This window comes from Staurois parvus, unplaced genomic scaffold (genome assembly GCF_062004578.1).
Source record: "Staurois parvus isolate SC_StPar_1 unplaced genomic scaffold, SC_StPar_1.0 ptg000175l, whole genome shotgun sequence".
Lineage (NCBI taxonomy): Eukaryota > Metazoa > Chordata > Amphibia > Anura > Ranidae > Staurois > Staurois parvus.
Genome location: NW_028317971.1, coordinates 7668902 through 7687327, shown reverse-complemented (window position 1 = coordinate 7687327; position 18426 = coordinate 7668902). Strand labels below are relative to the sequence as shown.

The 18426-nt window shown below is 41.2% G+C and overlaps 1 protein-coding gene across 1 annotated transcript in view; it reads left to right on the top strand.

Moving 5' to 3' along the window:
• The window catches only part of LOC149462400 (uncharacterized), a 75421-nt gene that overhangs the window by 35352 nt on the left and 21643 nt on the right, over positions 1-18426 (top strand). Inside the window, exon 3 of the mRNA XM_089676901.1 lies at positions 1839-1895. Within this exon, the coding sequence (XP_089533027.1) occupies positions 1839-1895 (57 nt within the window). The remainder of the gene's footprint in view (positions 1-1838; positions 1896-18426) is intronic.

Below are 18426 nucleotides of genomic sequence, written 5' to 3'. Positions count from 1 at the left end.
TTTCTCATTGTTGGAGACTCTGATCCACAGGACAGATATATCTGTCTTAAGAGATACATCCATGGCTATATCCATGCTATTGTGTATGCACCATATACCCTCCAAAAATTGTTGATAACACCATGGAAATGATTAATGATTGTATGAAAAATATTTTCATGTTTAACCACTTTCCTGCTGCCCTATAGCAGAAATTCTGCTACAGGGCAGCAGAGGTGCGCAAAATCACATATATACACTGTATGTAAACAATACAGATCCCTCCCCCTGTCAGCTTGTGCACAGTACTTTGTATGGCTGTGCATAGCAGAGCCATACAAAGTAGTATGCTTACAGTGTAAAGCACACACACACACAGCACACAGTTAACCCTTTGATCGCCCCAGATGTTAACCCCTTCCTACCCAGTGTCATTAGTACAGTGTCAGTGCTTTTTATTAGCACTGATCACTATATTGGTGTCACTGGGGATGTCAGTGACAGTTAGTCAGTTACCCCTACTGTCAAAATGCCCGCAGCATTCCCACAGTCCCTCTATTAGCACTGATTGCCACCATTACTAGTATAAAAAAAAAATTCCAGTATCTATACTGCCATTTGTAGCCGCTATAAAACTTTCACATAAACCAATGAATTGACTTGTCTTAGGATTTTTTTTAGCAAAGACATATAGCAAAATACATTTTGGCCTAAATTTATGATGAAATGTGATTTTTTAACTTTTTACTGGATATGTTTAAGAGCAAAAAGTAAAAAATATTGTTTTTTTTCTCAATATTGGCGATCAAATACCACCAAAATAAAGCTCTATTTGTGGGAAAAAAGTCACATAAATTTCATTTGGGTGCAACGTTGCATGTCCGTGCAATTGTCAGTTAAAGTAACATAGTGCTGTATCACAAGAAATGGCCTGGTCAGGAAGGGGGGTAAATCCTCTGGAGGGCAAGTGGTTAATGTGGATTTTAATGTCAGCCCAGACCTGAAGCTTAACACATCTTCAGGAAAATCTGCCCAATCCTTTGCTGCTCTAAAACACTTCATGAATTCCGTTCAATCAATGCACCTTACTGAATGTTGGAAAAACACTCATGCCTCCCAACGTGACTAGTCACCCTTCAGAGGTTCATAACATATATTCTTAGATTGATCTCTTGTATATGGACCAACTCTACTTAGTTTCTCTGTATGGTTATTCCACTGAATCTTTTTTTGAACAAAATACAGTAAAAAAGTGTCAGAGGACACAGGCAGTCATAGAAGGAATTCTTCTCTTCCATGGCTTTCTCCTAAAGACACATCAGCTCATTCTTGAAATACAGCAAACCGAGAATAGGCACAAATGCAGCCAGAAAATGGAACTATTTGGAGACTCTGTCTGTTGCAACTTCTAGATCAACAAATTCAAACAAAACTGTAGCACACAGATTCTATGACCAGGGTTTGTAACAAATCTGAAATAATGTAGCCAAGTATCTGAGAAAATGAAGGCAGGTCAGTCATGTCCATAAAATTTCCCATATTTCTGGGCAGACAACCTTGCACATGCCCCAGATTCCTAAACAATTTTGCAATTTCTATCAGCATCTATGCATCCTGGAACTGGAAGAATTTGCTTTCTATTCATGTTTTTCCTGTGCTGAAGCTAGCCAGTTTCTTGCAAACACAGACTTAAAGTGTATATTTTGAATAATTTAGGAAGACTGGGGACATAGGGATGGGAGGAGGTTCATGGAATGCGGTGTTGTGGTTTTGAAGTATGTTTTTGTACTCTGTGTTAACATTTTATTAAACTTTTAATTCAATGCAAGCAATTTACTATTTAATTTTCTTTGAATTAGCTGACCCATCATTACCTATGACCACGCACAGCACATTGACATCACCTACCACATCTGGTAAGTTTATCATGTATACAGTAGCTCTCCTCCGTTTTATGTATTTAGATATATTATTTAGTGGAGTGTGTGTTTTCTTTATATATACAATAAGTGCCCAGTCACACCGGTGTGATTTGGGAATTGAAATTGCAGTTAACGAATGTGAATGTCCATTGTAACCCTTCTATCATCGTATCAATTTCCTCATACACATACAACTAAGTATCCCACAGTTGAAACTCGTAATGTTATCCATCTTCATTTTCTACTTAAGCAGATTTAGATGTTGCAGCTTGCAATGATATCTCTCTCTCTCTCTCGCTCATCATATGATCCTACAGGATTAAATACATACAATTCTATGCATGTTATTAGTAATCATTAAATTTTATGATTACTACTGAAAATAATTTTGATGTATAGAGGAGTGTGTGTGTATGTGGTGGTGTTTCCCTAAGAATCCACCAGTCCCAGGGGGTTTTATTACTCCCACTGATACTAATGCTAGAGGGAATTTTACTACTTTTTTTGATCCCACTATCCCCAATGCTGGGGTTGGATGCAGTACCATTTTGTCCCTACTGACCACTGGCACTGAGGCATTCATTACTCCCAGTACTGACGCAGGGGCATTTTTTTACTCCTACTGGCCACAATCTGGCCCGAAAGCAGTCTGGCGGACAGTGTATTGGCCCTTTGTTTAAAAATTTGGGGTCCCCTGCTATATACTATGGAAACACATTACTTTGACTTGGAGATTTCCCATCCCTTCAATAAATCAATGTATCTGCCTATGTCTTCCAAGAAGTGTACAGCCTGCATTTGGGAGCTTCCCAACTGAATAGAAAGAGCATTAAAGAAATTATTCCTCTTCATGACTGCTTACAGCCTCCACAAACAGGTTTTTCTATGGTTGCAATTTTAATTAAGTCAACTGCACAAAAAATGGCAACCATCCCAGCCTATAACCAGCCTTAGCAGTAAGGTGCACATGTAAGGGCAATGTTAGTGCTCATGGAAGGGCAAATTGCAAGTTTGCAATTTGAATAAGTACATTTCCTTGCGTGTCAGTGCCCACATTACAATGCCTAGGCCTACTGACATGCAACTCAGACCCCAAGCATTGCCTTATGGAGCATGCCAGTAGCCATTCATGTTCTCTACTCTCAGAAAGGTTTGCTAGAGTAAACATGCAAGTAGGTGATATCAGCTCATGCTGTCAGCCAATGTGTCCCCTGCTGCCTGTTTTGTTCTAATCCCTTTTTCACCATAGGTTTGCATTTATATGCAAGTAGCTGCATGTCCAAACTCTAGTTGTTTGGTGGCAGATTGCCAATAAGGATGATTTTTCAACCACTTCTCCAAACCATTATTTACATATACAGTTGCAAGAAAAAGTATGTGAACCCCTTGGGATTACGTGGAGTTTTGCATGAATTGGGCATAAAATGTGCTCTGAACGTCATCTAAGTCACAACAATAGAAGAACACAGTCTGCTGAACATTATACTACACAAACATTAGATGTTGCCATGGTTTAATTGCACATAACATGTAAACATTCACAGTGCAGGGAGGAAAAAGTATGTGAGGCCCTAGCTTAATGACTTCTCCCAGAGCTAATTGGAGCCAGGAGTGAGCCAACCTTGACTCCAATCAGTGGGATGATATTGGATGTGTTGCTGACAGCTGTCCTGCCCTTAAAAAACACACACTTGTTTTGGGTTTACTGGTTTCAAGAAGCACTGTCTGATGTGAACCATGCCTCGCAGAAAAGAGCTCTCAGAAGACCTACGATCAAGAATAGTTGACTTGCATGAAGCTGGAAAGGGTTACAAAAGTATCTCCAAAAGCCTTGATGTTCCTGTGTCCACGGTAAGACAGACTGTCTACAAATGGAGAAAGTTTAGCACTGTTGCTACTCTCCCTAGGCGTGGTCGTCCTGTAAAAATGACTGCAAGAGCACAGCGCAGAATGCTGCATGAGGTAAAGAAGAATCCCAGAGTGTCAGCTAAAGACCTACAGAAATCTCTGGCACATGCTAACATTTTTGTTGACACATCTACAATAAGGAAAACATTAAACAAGAATGGAGTACATGGGAGGACACCACGGAGGAAGCCATTGCTGGCCAAAAAGAATATTGCAGCACGTTTGAAGTTTGCAAAAGAGCACCTGGATGTTCCACAGCACTACTGGCAGAATATACTGTGGACAGATGAAACCAAGATTGAGTTGTTTGGGAAGAACACACAACACTATGTGTGGAGAAAAAAAGGCACAGCACACCAACATCAAAACCTCATCCCCACTGTGAAACATGGCGGAGGGAGCATCATGGTTTGGGGCTGCTTTGCTGCCTCAGGGCCTGGACGGATTGTTGTCATTGATGGGAAAATGAATTCCAGAGTTTATCAAGACATTTTGCAGGAAAACGTACGACCATCTGTCCGCCAACTGAAGCTCCGCAGAGGATGGGTGATGCAACAGGACAATGACCCAAAGCATACAAGTCATTCAACAAAACAATGGCTGCAACAGCACAGAATACGCCTTCTGGAGTGGCCCAGTCAGAGTCCTGACCTCAACCCGATTGAAATGCTGTGGCATGACCTTAAGAGAGCGATTCACACCAGACATCCCAAGAATATTGCTACACTGAAACAGTTTTGTGAAGAGGAGTGGTCCAAAATGACTCCAGATCGTTGTGCAGGTCTGATCTGCAACTACAGGAAACGTTTGGTTGAGGTTATTGCTGCCAAAGGAGAGTCAACCAGTTATTAAGTCCAAAGGTTCACATACTTTTTCCTCCCTGCACTGTGAATGTTTATATGTTATGTGCAATTAAACCATGGCAACATCTAATGTTTGTGTAGTATTATGTTCAGCAGACTGTGTTCTTCTATTGTTGTAACTTAGATGACATTCAGAGCACATTTTATGCCCAATTCATGCAAAACTCCACGTAATCCCAAGGGGTTCACATACTTTTTCTTGCAACTGTAAAAGCAAATCGGTCATGGAGTGGGGTCATTAATCACATATCTGTCTAGCCACACGGTGGGCATACAGCATAGCACAGCACCAAGATTTTATGCAGTCTGTATAGCAAATGGAAGTTTTTAATGCTGAAAAGTCATGTAACTCATAACAGCTTTATGTAAAATGATCTTGGTGAACAGATTTCTTAGATACTATTGTAATAATAATCATGTACTATGTTTGCTTACTGGTGAATTAAGGTGGATATTAGTAACTATGGAGCACTTCTTTAACCACTTCAGCTCCGGAAAATTTTACCCCCTTCATGACCAGGCCATTTTTTGCTATTCGGCACTGCGCTACTTTAACTGGAAATTGCGCAGTCATGCAATCCTGTACACACTGAAAAGCCACCGACCCATAGTATATCTACATGGGCCGCTCAGTGAGTAGTTAAATTGTAGATTAAGGCTACTTTCACACTGATCCATCGCAAAAACACAGCAAAAACGCATAGGCGTTTTTACTGCGCTTTTGCTGTTCTTTCTGAGCATTTTTAAAGGACACGTGACTTAAAAACTGCACCAAAAACGCTTGCCAGAGGCATTTTTTAGGTGTTTTTCATTTATTTTAATGGGAAGAGGCGTTTTGGGGGTGTTTTTTTTATCTCATCAAACATGCCCTAAAGATACTGCAATTAGGAGTTTTTACACTGTGCTGCAAGCGCAACGCCTCAGTGCGAAAACATACATAGATATACATTCATATACATAGGGAAGCATTTTTCTTGAGCTTTTCAAGTGCTTTATTTAACACAAAAACGCTTCAAAAACTCCTCAGTGTGAAAGCAGCCTAATAGTTTTTATATCGAAGTGCAAATATAATTATCCTGGTCTATCTGAAAAGTGGCATTACAATGTATTATCTCTCTCTCTTCGTCTGTCTGTTAAGAGGTGGGGAGCTACACCTCACACATCGCCCCCTAGGGGCACCTGACAACACCACAAGCCTTTAAAGTAGTCCTTTTATTCATTTCAAAATTTCGGGCATTTAACTCTTTCAGGCCAGAAGCCAGTTGACACTGCAGCCATGATCACACACTGCCAGAGGGACCTCATCCCCTCTTTCCTGCAGCTGCTGGTCTGGTTTGCTCCTACTTGCCTTGACATGTGGACTCCAAAGCATTTTGAGAAAGCCATATAGTATATGTAGTTTACTCCTCCAGTCTGTTACATCTTCACTTGTCACTGTATCTTGCACATTCCACCCTTTTCACAGGGAGGCCATCACACTTCACTCACAGTAAGCCTTGCATCACGTGATCCCAGGCCAGGTCCATAGGCAGACCCAGTATCATGACATGCTCCAAAATAGAGATTCAGTTACTAAGTGGAGAATATGAAGTGCTACCTGTTCTCTCACTACCAAGGTCCCTGTCACCTGCCATGGTCACTCGCTCTCACTGCTGACTGGCTGCTATTTCTCTGTATACTTGTTACATGCTGTTGTTCTCAACCATAATGGTTGACTAAAATGTTCTCTGTACCCACATAACCTCAACGGTTAACTTCGTTACCATGCCCCAGTATGAGCTCTTTCTCTCTTCTCAACCCAGAGGGTTAAATATGGCTTCACTCCCAGCTCTTATTAATAGACCATGGATACAGCACTTCAGCATTACACTTTGTCCTCTAGTAATTCAGACAAGGCAAATGTCTCTTGTTCAAAGTAAGAACTTGACTTGAAAAATTTTTCATATGTTAAATCAACCATCAAGTAACATAAGTTCTTCATTCACATTCAAATAACATCTTCTGGTTGTTCAGTATAACAGTGTACCTTCTGGTTGTGTTTCACCTGGTGCCCTGTCCTGTGATGCGGTCCAAGACATTTAAAAAACAAAAACCTTTACAGAATAAGTCCACATCCTGCAACCCTACATTGGTTTCTCACTGAAGGGGTGCTGCGCATAAAGAATAATCACTACATCCTGACAGGTCCAACTTGCTGGTTTCTTGTCCCTGCAATGACCACCTGGCACACTTCTCTTGGTATTTATGTCCTCCACAAGGGGCCAGTGCCATGAATTGCAAGGGATTAGAATGACTAACACATTAACTCCCTCATTACCAATGATGGCAGGAAACATTCCATACAGCCCAATATTAACATAATACAAATATAAAATACTGTATGTAATAAGCATACACAGGAGAACACATACCAGTCAGTAGGCACCTGCCTATACATCTATCTGTCTCTATTTTTCTATTGATGACCTATAGTTGTGAGTGCTGTCAGTCTTGTTTGCTGATGTCCCTCTGTTCCATCTGCTGATAGACGCCATACTGGTAATGGGCGTGCATGTGGAACAGCAGAGCCCAGGATACATGGTGTGGGCAAATTCTGCGTGGTGTAAATCAGTTGCCACAGTAGCCCAATTCCGGCTGAACAGGTTTAAACACAGTGTATTTAAAAGGGCGCATGGCATGCAAATCGCATGCCAAGATGCACCTAGTTCGACCGGGGTGTAAAATAGTTTCTTTGCAACTTTTGACCTGTCCTGTCTCCCTCGTAAACAATCCACTCTGACAGCCTTTCACAGCTGTTGGCTTTCTACAGAGATTCAAGCATTAGCAGCCTATTGTATTGTTAGCCATTAGTTAATGCAGACAGTTTGGAGTTATTATTATACAGGATTTATATAGCGCCAACAGTTTGCTCAGCACTATACAATATGAAGGGAGACAATACAGCAACAATACAATTCAATACAAGATGGTTAGGAGGGCCCTGCTCCTAGGAGCTTACAATCTAGTAGGGAGGGACAAGTGGAACAAAAGTTTAACCCCTTATTGGGATAACAAGGATCTCCTGTTCAGGGTTTAAGAAAGGATTTAAGTTATCCCTAAAGCTTACATCCTAATGCCCCTTACACACTATAAGTTTTTTAGGTTCTAGCCAGTGGGTTGAAAGAAAAAAAACTGACAGATCGCTGTACTAACCCACTGCTGTCAATCAGAGCCAGTAAGGAGAGAGCGTGAGCTGAGCCATGCTTTGCGTGTCTTATGGACACACACAGCCACCTCGGGACGCAGCAAGCATGAGTGCCCCCACAGCAAGAAGCTTGCTCTGGGGGAACTTGGCAGGGGGGAGGGGCTAAAAGCGCTGGCAGGGGACACAAGAAGAGGAGGATCAGGGGTGCTTTGTGCAAGGAAGTATGACATGTTTGTTATTTTAATTAAAAAAGAAGCTTTACAACCACTTTAATACATTTTAACTCTGGGGTTGATGGGGTTGATTTACTAAAAACTGTATAGTGGAAAATCTGGTTCAGCTGTGCATGGTAGCCAATCAGCTTCTAACTTCAGCTTATTCAATTAAGCTTTGATAAAAAAAAAAACTTGAAGCTGATTGGTTTCTATGCAGAGCTGCACCAGATTTTGCCCTTTCCAGTTCTAGTAAATCAACCCCTTTGCTTGCTGAATTTCATTTCACAATTCACAAGCATAAATCTATCATTGAGAAATATTAGATTTCATTTTCTGCGAATGTCCACATACGCCATAGAGAGAGTAAAGCAGGATAGGGCTCTAGGCAAGGCAGCAGCTTTGGCCTGCATCACTCCATCAGACCATGACTACTTACAAGTAAATTATCCCTTGTGACGTTACAGGTAAGTGCACAGTTTTGACCAATTGTGGATGATACAGCTCCTCATAGAGTGGTAGAAAATGTGCTTATATGATGCAGTTGGATTTCTGTTATTGTCCCATGTACAATCCATCTGTTTAGCGGTTTCTGGTGATATATGGGAAATTCATGCAATCTGTTTTGGGAACATACTGTAAATGTCCAGTTTAATACCTGTTTGTTCACAAAAAAAGCAATTGAGTGCAAAAAAATATTTAAGCAATAGTAAATAAGCAATGACCTGGTTGTGATTCTTGATTCAATGCAGATAAACTGCATTATACAGCTTTTCCAACTACTGGAGCATATATTATGGATACCACCAGATCAACAACTTCTGGTAAGCAACTGATGCCATATTAAAAACCTTAGAGTAGAAAATTATAGATTGGATAAAAATTATTATAGTGGTAACAGTCCAGATTTCCATATTATGTAGACCGTGTCCATGACATATATTACTTAAAGGATAAGTTCACCTTTGGGAACATGTTACATGTTCCACCTGTTTTTAGGGGGGAACATGTAACATGTTCCCATAGCCGCAGCTTCTGCCCCCCCTCCCTCTGACAGATAGTACGAGAAAAAGTCTCCCTGTACTGTCTGTCAAATTTGAAAACAGTGCAGCCATGTGGAGCTCCACCCACACGACCGCATCATTCATTCACGAACTTCCGTTAATGAATGAACTGCAAGTCCCAACAGCCTTAGCAGCTGTGGGCTTTTAGTTTTCAATGGACTGTGGAGTGCCGTGGTAGTTCAATGAAGCTTCCTGTCAGTATACCTGCTTGACTGTACGTCCCGTATGGCAAGCAGATATTCTGACAAGTCTGCAGGAGACCTGCATGGCATCAGCGATCTACTGATCACTGGTGCAATGCTTTCCAGGCTCCTGTAGACAAAAATAATAAATGCACATTTTTTTACCTGCAAAAAAAATGGGCATTTATTATATACATATTTACTTAAATAGCTAAGCAGAGCCTTATGCTGCTGCAACTGAATACATACAGCATGGAGACTTGGACAAGAGATTTAGGTGTTAGGAAATGTATTTGAACCGAATGACTTTGGCTGTGGAATGACTGTTGGTTCCAAATTTGATTGTTGCAGTATCTAAGAAACTGCTGACTTCTTCAGATTTTCAAGCATTTCAGTATCTAGAGTTTACAGAGAACATTGTGAAAAAAAACAAAAAAAAAACACAACACCCAATGAGAGGTATTCCATTGATGTTAACTGTAGAAGACAAAGACAATGACCACGCTTGGTTAAGCTGAGACTAAGTCCATATCTGCTCAAATGCCCTCTCTTCAACAGTGGCATGCAGGATGGCATCTCTGAATGCACAGCGCATCACGCCTTCATGACAACAGACTACAGTTGGGATCCAGTCCTATCCCCTAACAATAGGAAAATGGTGCTTCATTGGATGAAGAAATAACTGTACTTGGAAGACTTAAAGTGATTGTAAAATGTTTAGGTTTTTTTTTATAACAAGCATGTTATACTTACCTTCTCTGTGCAATGGTTTTGCACAGAGCAGCCCCGATCCTGCTGTTCTTGGGTCCCCCAATGATGCTCCTGGCCCCTCCCTCCTGCCAAGTGCCTCCACAACCTTAGCAGATGCTCTGTGTATCTATTCACACACAGTCACAGCTCGGCCCCACCCTCACTCTCTCCTCATTGGCTCACTGGCTGTGATTGACAGTAGTTGACAGCCAATAGCTCCCACTGCTGTTTCAGCCAATGAAGAGAGACCAGGGACAGCCAAGGCTCTGCACATCGCTGGACCGAGATGGAGCTCAGGTAGGTACTGGGGGGCTGCACACAGAAAGGTTTCTTTTTTTACCTTCAAGCATATAATGCATGAAGGTTAAGACTTTTGAGCCTTTACAACCATTTTAATGAGTCCAAGAGTTGATCCTGTGTTGTGCCAATGGCAGTTGTTTAATAAATAAACCTCTGTCATGCAGTTCAGTAAAACATTGATGCTGAACACTTTCCTTTGCTTAGTTGTCTCTGGTTTCAGTACTTTAAGTTACTGACCCATAACAAGAATGTAGTTAAGGAAAGTCAGAAAAAAGTCACAGTCTTATCTGCATATTTCTTTAAGGAATGCAAATCTAAGTATTGAAGGCTGAGGTCCAGCATGACATCCAGGTAACTAGCATTTTAAAAAGAGGAGGTAAACAAAGGAAGCCTCTATTTTTCTGTAAAAATAATTTTTCTGTAAATTGACCCTGTCTCTACAGGGTCACTTTTGCTTCAAAAATGCCCTATAAAAGAACAGGCTCTATAATTAACTTTCTGACGGCCCATGTTGAAATGTTGCTGCTTAGACCCCCCCCCCCCCCCAGTGTATATTCCACACTTTCAAGTGTGTAGAATACCTGGTCCCTCACTGGGCACTATGTACAAGGTGATGGAAGAAACTCCAGCATGTGGCAAATGGGTATATGAGTCACCTGAAGTGTAATGCTGTGTCTGGGGGAAAAAGTAAAGCAGTGGCACCTTAACACATGGGCCGTCAGAAAGTACAGAGCCTGTTCTTTTACAGGGTGTTCTGTGAAGATTGGCGGACCCCTGAGGACGTGCTGTCGCACGAAACGCATTGGGTGGAGCCACATTGCTGACGTCATGTCGTCATCTCCTGGGCAAGGAGCGGCAGCCATTTCGGTACCAATTTACTTTTCCACGTGGAACACTCTTTTATATGTATACTTATCTTTGAAATAATAAATACTACACTATATGAGAATCCTTTGGCTCCTGTGGTTGAACAATCTTCTCCAGATTTAAGAAGGCACTCACCACCGGTATTGCGAGGATGCTGTATTAACTCTTAAGCTGTCCTACTACCCCTGCACCCAGATGTGACAGATTGTAACCAATGCCTGTATACATCAAAGTTCTGGTGAGTGCGCACCAATAAGTGGTGGATGATTTTTAAAGACACATGCACCATTGCACCTTTGGCACAGGATTTTATCGTTTGAAGAAAGATTCCTGTTGTATTTCCCGTTTATTTATACCCTTTGAAAACATATGATTATTATGGACTTATTATCTCCACTTGTTGCACAGATTGCAGAATAGGACTTTAATATCAGATTGTGTACGCAATATTAACAATTTTACTTGAACTAGCATATATTTATTTACTGATTAATATCATATGGAGATTGTGGACCTTTATTGATTGCACATTGCATGGTTTGCACGAATACCACTTTATATTTATATATATATATATATATATATATATATATATATATATATATATATATAAATGCAGTGCTTTCACAAATATGTAATTGCCTATATATATATATATATATAGGCAATTACATATTTGTGAAAGCACTGCACTTTTCAGATTTGTGAATACGTTAACAGGGATTGTTGCTCATACCCTTCAGTGCTAGTGACTATCTGATATAATTATTATCTAAATATCCTACGTGTATGCACTCGCTTATATTTCTTTAAAAGATACATACAAGGATTTATATCATAGTTTGTTTTTTTTTCAGCTGGAACTTGGTGGAACTAAGTTCCACCACCTCTGGCTCAGGCCCTCTGCTCCCTGCTCACCACTATCAATAGTAAAACACAGCTTCTGTGTTTACCAGTGATAGTTTGTCTCCCACTGACTCCCACAGACCATATCACCTGAGCAGATCCCACTGAGTGCAGGACAGGGACAAGGCAGATACAGGTGCCCTGGTGCATTACAGTCATGGGTGGGAGGAGTCACGTGGTAGGCTGCACCCTTTGTAATCTCCTTTTTTTCCTGGTGCCCGGATGCCGATGCCCCCAATTGATGATCTTCCTGCAAGTGAGAGAGGAGGAGCTGCCTACAGTGTGTGGGGAGGTGCTAGACTGGGTGCTTCAGCTTAATACGGCAACAAAATTAAGATATCTCAAAGTGGTGGAGTTTTTAAGGAGTGGAAGAGAGCATAACAGCAGTGAAGGGGTTCTGTGCAGAGGTCAGAGCTGAAAAGGGGTGAAAATGAGATGTTGATAGGGGATGCAGAGTTAAACAGCTGTAGAAGAGGGCTGACCTCTCTATGTAGCGCACCCCTGAATTCTGCACTCTGGAAGTAATGCACTCCTGGTTTTTAATGCCCCTTGAAGACCCTCCCTCTGTTAGTGAAATCTGGCAACACCTACTATTTGATGCCGCTTGGCGGGTGTGCGAGGAAAGGAGGTTCTTTTGGAGTGGACATTGCTGGGTTCCTGCACCTATTCTCTGAGAAAAAAGCCCTGCTTGTCACCAATGTAAGAAGCACTTATCCACTGATCATTACTGTAAGAGGACACTACACTTTTGAAGGTATATGCCTTATTATTGGCCATTGTTATCATTTGTTTAATTACAAGATTTATATTTCAGTACAAATCAAGGGGCATTGTGCAAAGTGCTCTGCTCTGGGTGTCAAATACTCTAATTATGCCACTTTCCTTAATCTTTTACTTAAAACTTTACACTACTTACTGATCATGCTAATGTGTCATGAGCTGCAAATACAAATGTTTTGCAGGGGTTCCCTGCAATCTGAAAATTATTTCAAGGGTTCATCGAAGATAAAATAACCCATTTAATCAACCCATTTAATAACACACTCTGCTGGTTAGTCAATAAAAAATAGTTTTTAAGTTTACACTGTCATCAATTTAATTTAAGGCTTGCTAATTTTTCACAAATAGGTGTTTTTTCCACCTCAAATGGTGTTTGTCTTTCCTACTTTTCACAATAGTCAACCCCATAGAACTTCACAAATATAAATCACACAGAAGTTGGTATTTTAACCCCTTCACACCTAAGGGTAAAACAAATCTAAATGTCTAAGCACAATTTTGCAACGTTGACATGTGTTAGTAAAACAGTACATATGATCACAACTACTTTGTACATCCAGGTGAATTATACCTTGCTTTTTTCAGGACAATTTGGGCTTTCATTTTGTGGTACATGGTAGTGGATATCTCTTGATTTTTTTTATGATCAAAGGAAAACTGGCCCAAAATAGTAAAAAAAAAAAAATCATTTTTTTTATTTAGCTGTGTGTTTCTTGTTACTACCATAACCTACCAAAATAAATTCTCCAGCTCTTGACGATCGCAGCGATACCATATATGTGTATGTTATTTGTTGTTTGTACCCGTAGTACAGCCCAGAAACAATAGTGCACATTTTGTTTTTGTCTTTTTTTTTTTTTTCTACCTAAAACACACTGACACGGACACGAACAAATTTTTTTTTTTAAATGCTGACCTTTGACCCTACTTTTTTGACCTTGAACCAAACACTAACTAGATCAAACCTTGATCTAGGTATTTTTTCTTTATTAATTAATATTTATTTATCTTTTTTTTTTTTTTTAACTAACATTTTTTTTCCCCTCTATGCCAGGAGTTAGAGATATACTATGTATCTCTCTCCTCCATTCATAGAGAGAGAAAAAAAAACAAGGGTGCCAGGCTGTACAGTGACTGAGCACTGTGATAGCCAATCATAGGCTATCACAGCTATCATGTGACCCGGAACTGGGAGTCCCGAGTCCCAATCGTTAGAACAGGACCCGGTGCTCTTTATCCCACTGATAAAATTATTTACAGTAAGCAGATACATACAAGGATTCTTCTATACTAGGCTTTCTCAACCTTGGTTTCATTAAATCTTAGAGTTCTTCCAGACGTTGCAAGGGGGTCCTAGAGCAGTGGCAGAATGATTTCCTATCTACAATGACCACCAATTTTCCACTGGCTTCCAATGTAAGGGAATACCAACTGTCAAGTTAAAGGGGCTTTTCTACTTGCCATCATACAGTACAGTACAGTACAAGACTCTGAGAGAGTGTTGGTGGTTTGCAGTCACTGTTCAGTAGTAACTCTGCATTCAGGCAGCTGTGTGTGCTTTGGTTACTCAATACAATTGCCACGAGTGGAGATTTCTCCATCAACACTGTGCTAAGTGATTGAGTACACCATATCTGGGGTTGTAAGTGGAGGAATTGCAGATACACACATTAATAATTCTTGATTGAAGTAGACATATTAACATTGGATGGCTGTCCGAGTGTGTCTGTGCCTTTCTTGATAAATCCTTCCTTTTGAACAGGGCACCTATCAACCTTCTTTGCTTGTACATGAATACATGTACCTAAACAATTAAATACTGTCTCTAGGATCAAGTTCAAGCCATGATATCACGTCAGCATTTACAGAACTGGAAAGGTTTACAACAACATCATTATCAACAGCTACTGTGAAGTTTCATCAGATACTTCAAACATCAAAGACAACATTTACTCAATCAACGCAAGTTCATGGATATGTTTCCACAACAAAAATAACCACTACAAGTTATCATCATATAACAGAGGAACCGACAACACAATCTGCTGGTTAGTCAATAAAGAATAGTTTTTAAGTTTACACTGTCATCAATTTGATTTAAGTCTTGCTCATTTTTCTTTGGAAACAATTTTTTAGTGAACTTGTGGCCATGCAATGGAATTTCTTCTTTCAATTATTTTTATTACATTTTGAAAAGAGAAAAACAGGTTCAAATGATAAAAACATTTACAAATTCTGTAGTGCATTGCATGGCATTCAAATCCTTTGAAATTAAATGTCCTTCTTAGCAAGTAGGACTAACTTAAAAGCGTATACATTGAAGCATACCTGCATAAAAGTTGGAGCAGGAAAAAGACAAACGTAGCAATCACAAGAACTCTACTTGCTTAGTTATAGGCAATGATAAAATATAAGCAAAGGTACAATATACTTTAGGAACAAAAGAAGAAGAAAGGAAGAATATTAACAGGACTAAGATACGGAGTATCATAACCAGTTTGCACATTCTTAAATGAATCAGATCTTATAAGTCTGAAAATTTGAATATGCTATTCCAGCAGTACCATCTAACCTCAAACGCCTTCACACTGTGGGACGAGACAGCATGATATCCTTCATAGATATAGTGGAGGTGTACTCTATTGATAACTTCAGATATGTGGAATGTTTTTGTGGATTTCCAAGCATTAGTAATGATCAACCTAGCTGCAATTAGAATATGGGCTACTATTGTTCTACGTTGAACTGGAAATACATTTAAATAAAGATTTAGTAATGCCAGGTGAGGAGATGGTCTCGTCAGTACCCCAGTCACCTGGGAGATTAGGACGAAAACAGCCTGCCAAAAACTTTATATAGAACTACATGCCCACAGAACATGTAATAGGTTACCCACACTATCACATTGTCACCACCATAGGGGTGATGCATCAGGGTACATTTTTGACAATTTATATGGAGTGATGTAACTATGATGCAATATTTTAAGAGAGTTTTCCCAGTGGTTAGTACATTTTGTGAGGACTATAATGTTGGTCATATCAGCTTGCCTTTACTCTTGTGTAAAAGTGCTCTGGAGATCCCTCTCCCAGCCCTTCACACAGGATAATTTAGAGAAGTCGTTCTCGTACTGCAAGTACTTGTAGACCCACGCTATCCCCCATTTCAGCCCGAGGAAGTTTGACACCGCATGCCACATTTTAGAGTCCACGTCAACCCATGGTATTGGGTCCGAAAGATAATGATTATTTATTTGAATATAAGGAAATATGTTTCTCCCAACTGTGAGGGATGGACATGCTATGGACTTTCAAGTATTTTACATTACAAGTATATACAATATTTTACATATAGTAAATGAGCTTTAAAACAAAGCATCACTGATCTTTATAGCTGCAGGCACTGTGGAACAATTAATCCTTAAATTTCATAGCAGAAACACAGCTGTTTTAATCGTTCTCTCAGCAGCTTACCTTGCCCGCTCTCCCCTCTGCTAGCAGTGACATAGCAGCCTTCCAATATCTAAGCAAGCCATTCTTAATCAGGGTTCTATGAAACCCAAAAGTTCCTCATGAGATTGCTAGTGGTTCCCTGAGCTTTGGCAGACTAACCTCCCATTTAATGGTACCTACACAATTCAACTTCACTTGGTAATTCTAGCAACATGACACCAATTATCCTTCTACTGTGTCTTAACTGTTTTCAACCACTTGACCTCCGGAAAATTTACCCCCCTTCCTGACCAGGCAATTTTTTTGTGATAAGGCACTACATTATTTTAACTGACAATTGCATGGTCATGCAATGCTGTACATAAATTAAATTTCTGTCTTTTTTTTCCCCACAAATAGAGATTTATTTTGGTGGTGTTTGATCACCTCTGAGTTTTTTATTTTTTGTGCTATAAGCAAAAAAAGACCAATAATTTTGAAAAAAAAAACCCTTAATATTTTCTACTTTCTGCTCTAAAACATTTCCAATAAAAAAAATAAAAAAATTCAAATTACTTCATAGATTTAGGCCAATATGTATTCCGCTGCATATTTTTGGTAACAAAATCTATCCCAGTAACCATATATTGATTGGTTTGCACAAAAGTTACAGCGTCTACAAACTGGAATTTTTATTTTATTTTTTATACTAGTAATGGCGGCGATCAGCGACTTGCAGTGGGACTGTAATATTGCGGTGGACAATCGAACACTGACATTTTGTGGGAACCAGTGACACTAATACAGTGATCAGTGCTAACAATATGCACCGACACAGTACTAATGACACTGGCTGGGAAGGGGTGATCAAGGGGTTAACTGTGTGCCTAGCTAAGTGTAATTAGTACTGTGTGTGCTGGATTTACTAGGTAAATGTGCTGGTGTCAGGGCTCCCGGGTGTGACCAGAGGTGTGTGACTGACGCAGGGAAACGCAGACTTCAGATAAGTTATAAACAATTTATTAACACTAACAATACAAACATAAACGCAGTGCAACACCAAAACATAACACAGTGCAAACGAACCAAACCAAACCACCCACAGATAACAGTACATACAGTGCAAGCGTCGCCAGGCAGGCCGGGTCAATATCAGTCGGGTAGGTAGGTACAGGGGGAGCAAGCGGAGAATAGTCAGGTCACGAGCAGGGTACAGCAACTAACAGGCAGGTAGGTACAGGGGGTCAGGCAGAGAATGGTCGGGGTCACAAGCCAGGGATCAGAACAGGAGAAGTCAGCAGAGGTCAGAATCAAGCCGGGTCAGCAACAAGACAGGAACAGGAACAGGAGCAGGATGCAGGAACAAGATACAGGGCCCAGGAAAAACACAACACCAAGGCAGAGTCTGCAGGTCTGAATGTCCCTTAAATACACCAGTATAATTAGTTCCAGGTGTTTGACTGGCTGCAAGGTTGAGTCTCTGATTGCTGGGAGCACCCGCTGGCCAGCCCTGGTACTGCAGCTCACAAGGCAGGTGAGTCCCACTATTGCTGGCCAGTCCATTCCTGACAGTACCCCCCCCTCAAGGAGCGGCCTCAGGACGCTCCAAACAGTCCTAGCTGGGCAAAATGTTCCACCGCCCGGGCCTGGTAACTGGCGGGATATCAAAGACTGGCACACCGGGCAGGACTCCGGGCAGCGGCACACCGGGCAGGACTCCGGGCAGCGGCACACCGGGCAGAGGCACACCGGGCTGGACTCCGGGCTGAGGCACACCGGGCTGGACTCCGGGCAGAGGCACACCGGGCTGGACTCCGGGCAGAGGCACACCGGGCTGGACTCCGGGCAGAGGCACACCGGGCTGGACTCCGGGCAGAGGCACACCGGGCTGGACTCCGGGCAGAGGCACACCGGGCTGGACTTCGGGCAGAGGCACACCAGGCTGGACTCCGGGCAGAGGCACATTGGGCTGGACTCCGGGCAGAGGCACACCGGGCTGGACACCGGGCAGAGGCACATCGGGCTGGACTTCGGGCAGAGGCACATCGGATTACCAGGTGAAGCAGCAGGCACCGGGC